General features: G+C 45.9%; 1 protein-coding gene across 1 annotated transcript in view; it reads right to left on the bottom strand.

Annotated features, from left to right (window-relative positions):
- tymp (thymidine phosphorylase) overlaps window positions 1-1,546 on the bottom strand; it is a 5,582-nt gene extending 4,036 nt beyond the window's left edge. The window contains exons 1-3 of the mRNA XM_031859218.1: window positions 1,514-1,546; window positions 373-496; window positions 99-301 (exon numbers count right to left, since the gene is read on the bottom strand). Of these exons, the coding sequence (XP_031715078.1) occupies window positions 99-301; window positions 373-490 (321 nt within the window). The 5' untranslated portion in view covers window positions 491-496; window positions 1,514-1,546. The remainder of the gene's footprint in view (window positions 1-98; window positions 302-372; window positions 497-1,513) is intronic.
- Between the last annotated feature and the right edge of the window lie 1,165 nt (window positions 1,547-2,711).

Consider the following 2,711-nt stretch of genomic DNA (forward strand, 5'->3'; position numbering starts at 1 on the left):
GTGATGAGTACAGGAGTGATGAGTACAGGTGTGATGAGTACAGGAGTGATGAGTACAGGAGTGATGAGTACAGGTGTGATGAGTACAGGTGGGCGTACCTTGCAGCCACAGGCAGCTAGCGCCGGCGCTAACACCAGACTGACTTTATCCCCCACTCCTCCCGTTGAGTGTTTGTCAACCATCAGCCCCGCCCACTCCTTCGGCCATGACATCACTTCCCCCGATGACATCATCTCCCTGGTCAGGGTCTCGATCTCCTCTTGGACCATCCCCTTCTGCCAGATAGCCATCAGCATGGCCCCTTAGCGGAGAGGAAGAGGTGGATCACGACCTCAGCACAGTGTGTGAACGTGAGAGTGAGACGGTTCGTACCTGTCTGACATTCTTCTATCGTTCTGTTGGTGACGGCGTGGATGAAGGTTTTGATCTCTTCGTCGCTCAGCACTCCTCCGTCTCTCTTCTTCTTGATCAGATCTGGGATGGACGTCATGTCGACCTGGAAGAACAACAACCTGTCGATGAATCTATCAACATGAGGTTAAAACTTTATCGAACTATATACACCAACATGACAGAATACAAGGTGTAGAGAGTCAAATGGTTTTTTGCACGAATATAGAACACAGATGGACATTAGAGAGAAGCATCGGCTTCACTCTTCAGAACCGGAGGTTGACGCTTAATTGACACAGCTGGCCAGCAGCTGGACTCGACACACGGCCACCCGTGTGTCGAGTCCAGCCCTCCTCCCTCTCGCCCGGCGGTGTTCGGACAATAATCTGGTCCTGAACACCTCAGAAACCAAAGTACTCCTGTTCTGAAACAAAGAGGTATGCGCTGCGGCAGCGTGGCCCACCAGGTAGGCGATGAATCACCGAGAAACATCCAACGTCTGGAGAAGAAATGTCTAATCCCGTAGATTATAATATCAACTACATGCTGAGACCTGATAATGAATCAGAAGCGTAACTGCAGAGATCCAGAAAGACTGTAAAACCACCACAGAGGACTATGGTAACTAGAACACGCTGGCTGACACACAATAAGACTAACAGCTTCAGCCAGGACTACTGAGGACTTTAAATATCACCATTAACTATTATAAACATCTAACTCCTATAAATCAAAAAACTCTCTTTTTATCTTGTTTTTTTTAATCTCTATTGCTTCTGAAATGTTATTTCATTGTATGAGAGAATCAATGCATTTAAAAGCACATGCACTGTGTATATACACTCACACACACACACACACACACACACACACACACACACACACACACACATATATATATATATATAAATATATATATATATGTATATACAAAGATCTACAGCAGTAAAATGCAACATACACATTAATGCAGCAGTAATATTAATCCAGAAACATCAGATATGATAGTAAAACACAACTACTACTACTACTAATCAATACTTTTACTTATGTGTGTGTATACATATATATACATATATACTGTATATATATATATACACTCACACTCTGGGTAGCGTACCTGTTCTGGTGTTGACCTGCAGACTTAGGTGCGTCGACTCTGCAGCTCATCATAAGACAGTCAGGAGTCCACCGGCCAATGGGAGAGCATGGAGGGGGAGGAGTTTAACAGCCAATAAGGTTTCAGCTCTGGTTTACTCCCCCCCCCCACACCCCCTCCCTATTGAAACCAAGTTTAACTTGTTGAATAAGTTACTGTTTAGGTGATCCTGCAGCTCTTGAGTCCTCGCTGGCCAAAGTGAAACCACCATCGGCGTGTCGGTGCACATCCAAACATTTTCTCTCTCTGAAGACGGGATTGAGACGATGAAATGGAAAACTCTGAGGAGCTTTGAGAATGTTGTTAGTAGTAGTAGTATAAAGAAGTCCGGTTTTCCACGTCTGTGCATAAAGTAAAACCAACGCTTTAGGCAGTGACCTGATTCAGGATCCGATAGAGACCTGAAGGTAGCTCTATCCGGTACCTTCTTCCCAACTTCTCTTGAAACGCTGTGGCCGATAGCTTCCATGCATTCTGCTGCATTTCCGTCTTAATTTGGTGTCTTTTCGTGTTCATTACTGGAGCACTTATGCCATAAAAAAGAATACACTCATCAACATTAGGGAAGGAAGTGGGGGGGATTGAACGAACCTTGAGACGATTAACTGCCCCAAGGTTGACCACCGAGCCGCGATGGAACTAACCCAGCTAGGACCTGAAGCTATACGCCACCACCCAGTCACCTTGCAGGAAAACCCAGGATACTGCAGCGACGGGAGGTCGGTGACTGTTGAGCCCACATCTTCACAGAAGAATGCAAATCCACTACAACAGATTTGTGAGTTGGGTTCTCAGACCTTGAACTGACAACGAATACACATCTTAGGTGCAGACAGTTTCAAGGTCCCTTATCCTTACTGTGAAGCTTAGCCCAGCCCACACCTTTCGTTTAACTGCTCCTGTAAGATATGATCTCTGAGTCTGGTCACAGAGAATTCTACAGCTTTGATGTGAACGCATCTGAACCAGCCACAGAATTGCACCTGAAAGAAACTTTTCTTCAACACCTGCGTCTTCCCAAAGTCTGCTATCAGCTCCTCAGTCCTGCTAAGGTTCAGGAGAAGGTTGTTGTCTTGACACCAGCAGGTCAGGTGCTCTCCTTCCTTCAGGTATGTCTTTTCATCGTTGCCGACGACCACAGCTGCATCGTCGGAACACT

The sequence above is a fragment of the Anarrhichthys ocellatus genome, unplaced genomic scaffold (assembly GCF_004355925.1).
Source record: "Anarrhichthys ocellatus isolate YVR2014 unplaced genomic scaffold, GSC_Weel_1.0 scaffold21, whole genome shotgun sequence".
Taxonomy (NCBI): domain Eukaryota; kingdom Metazoa; phylum Chordata; class Actinopteri; order Perciformes; family Anarhichadidae; genus Anarrhichthys; species Anarrhichthys ocellatus.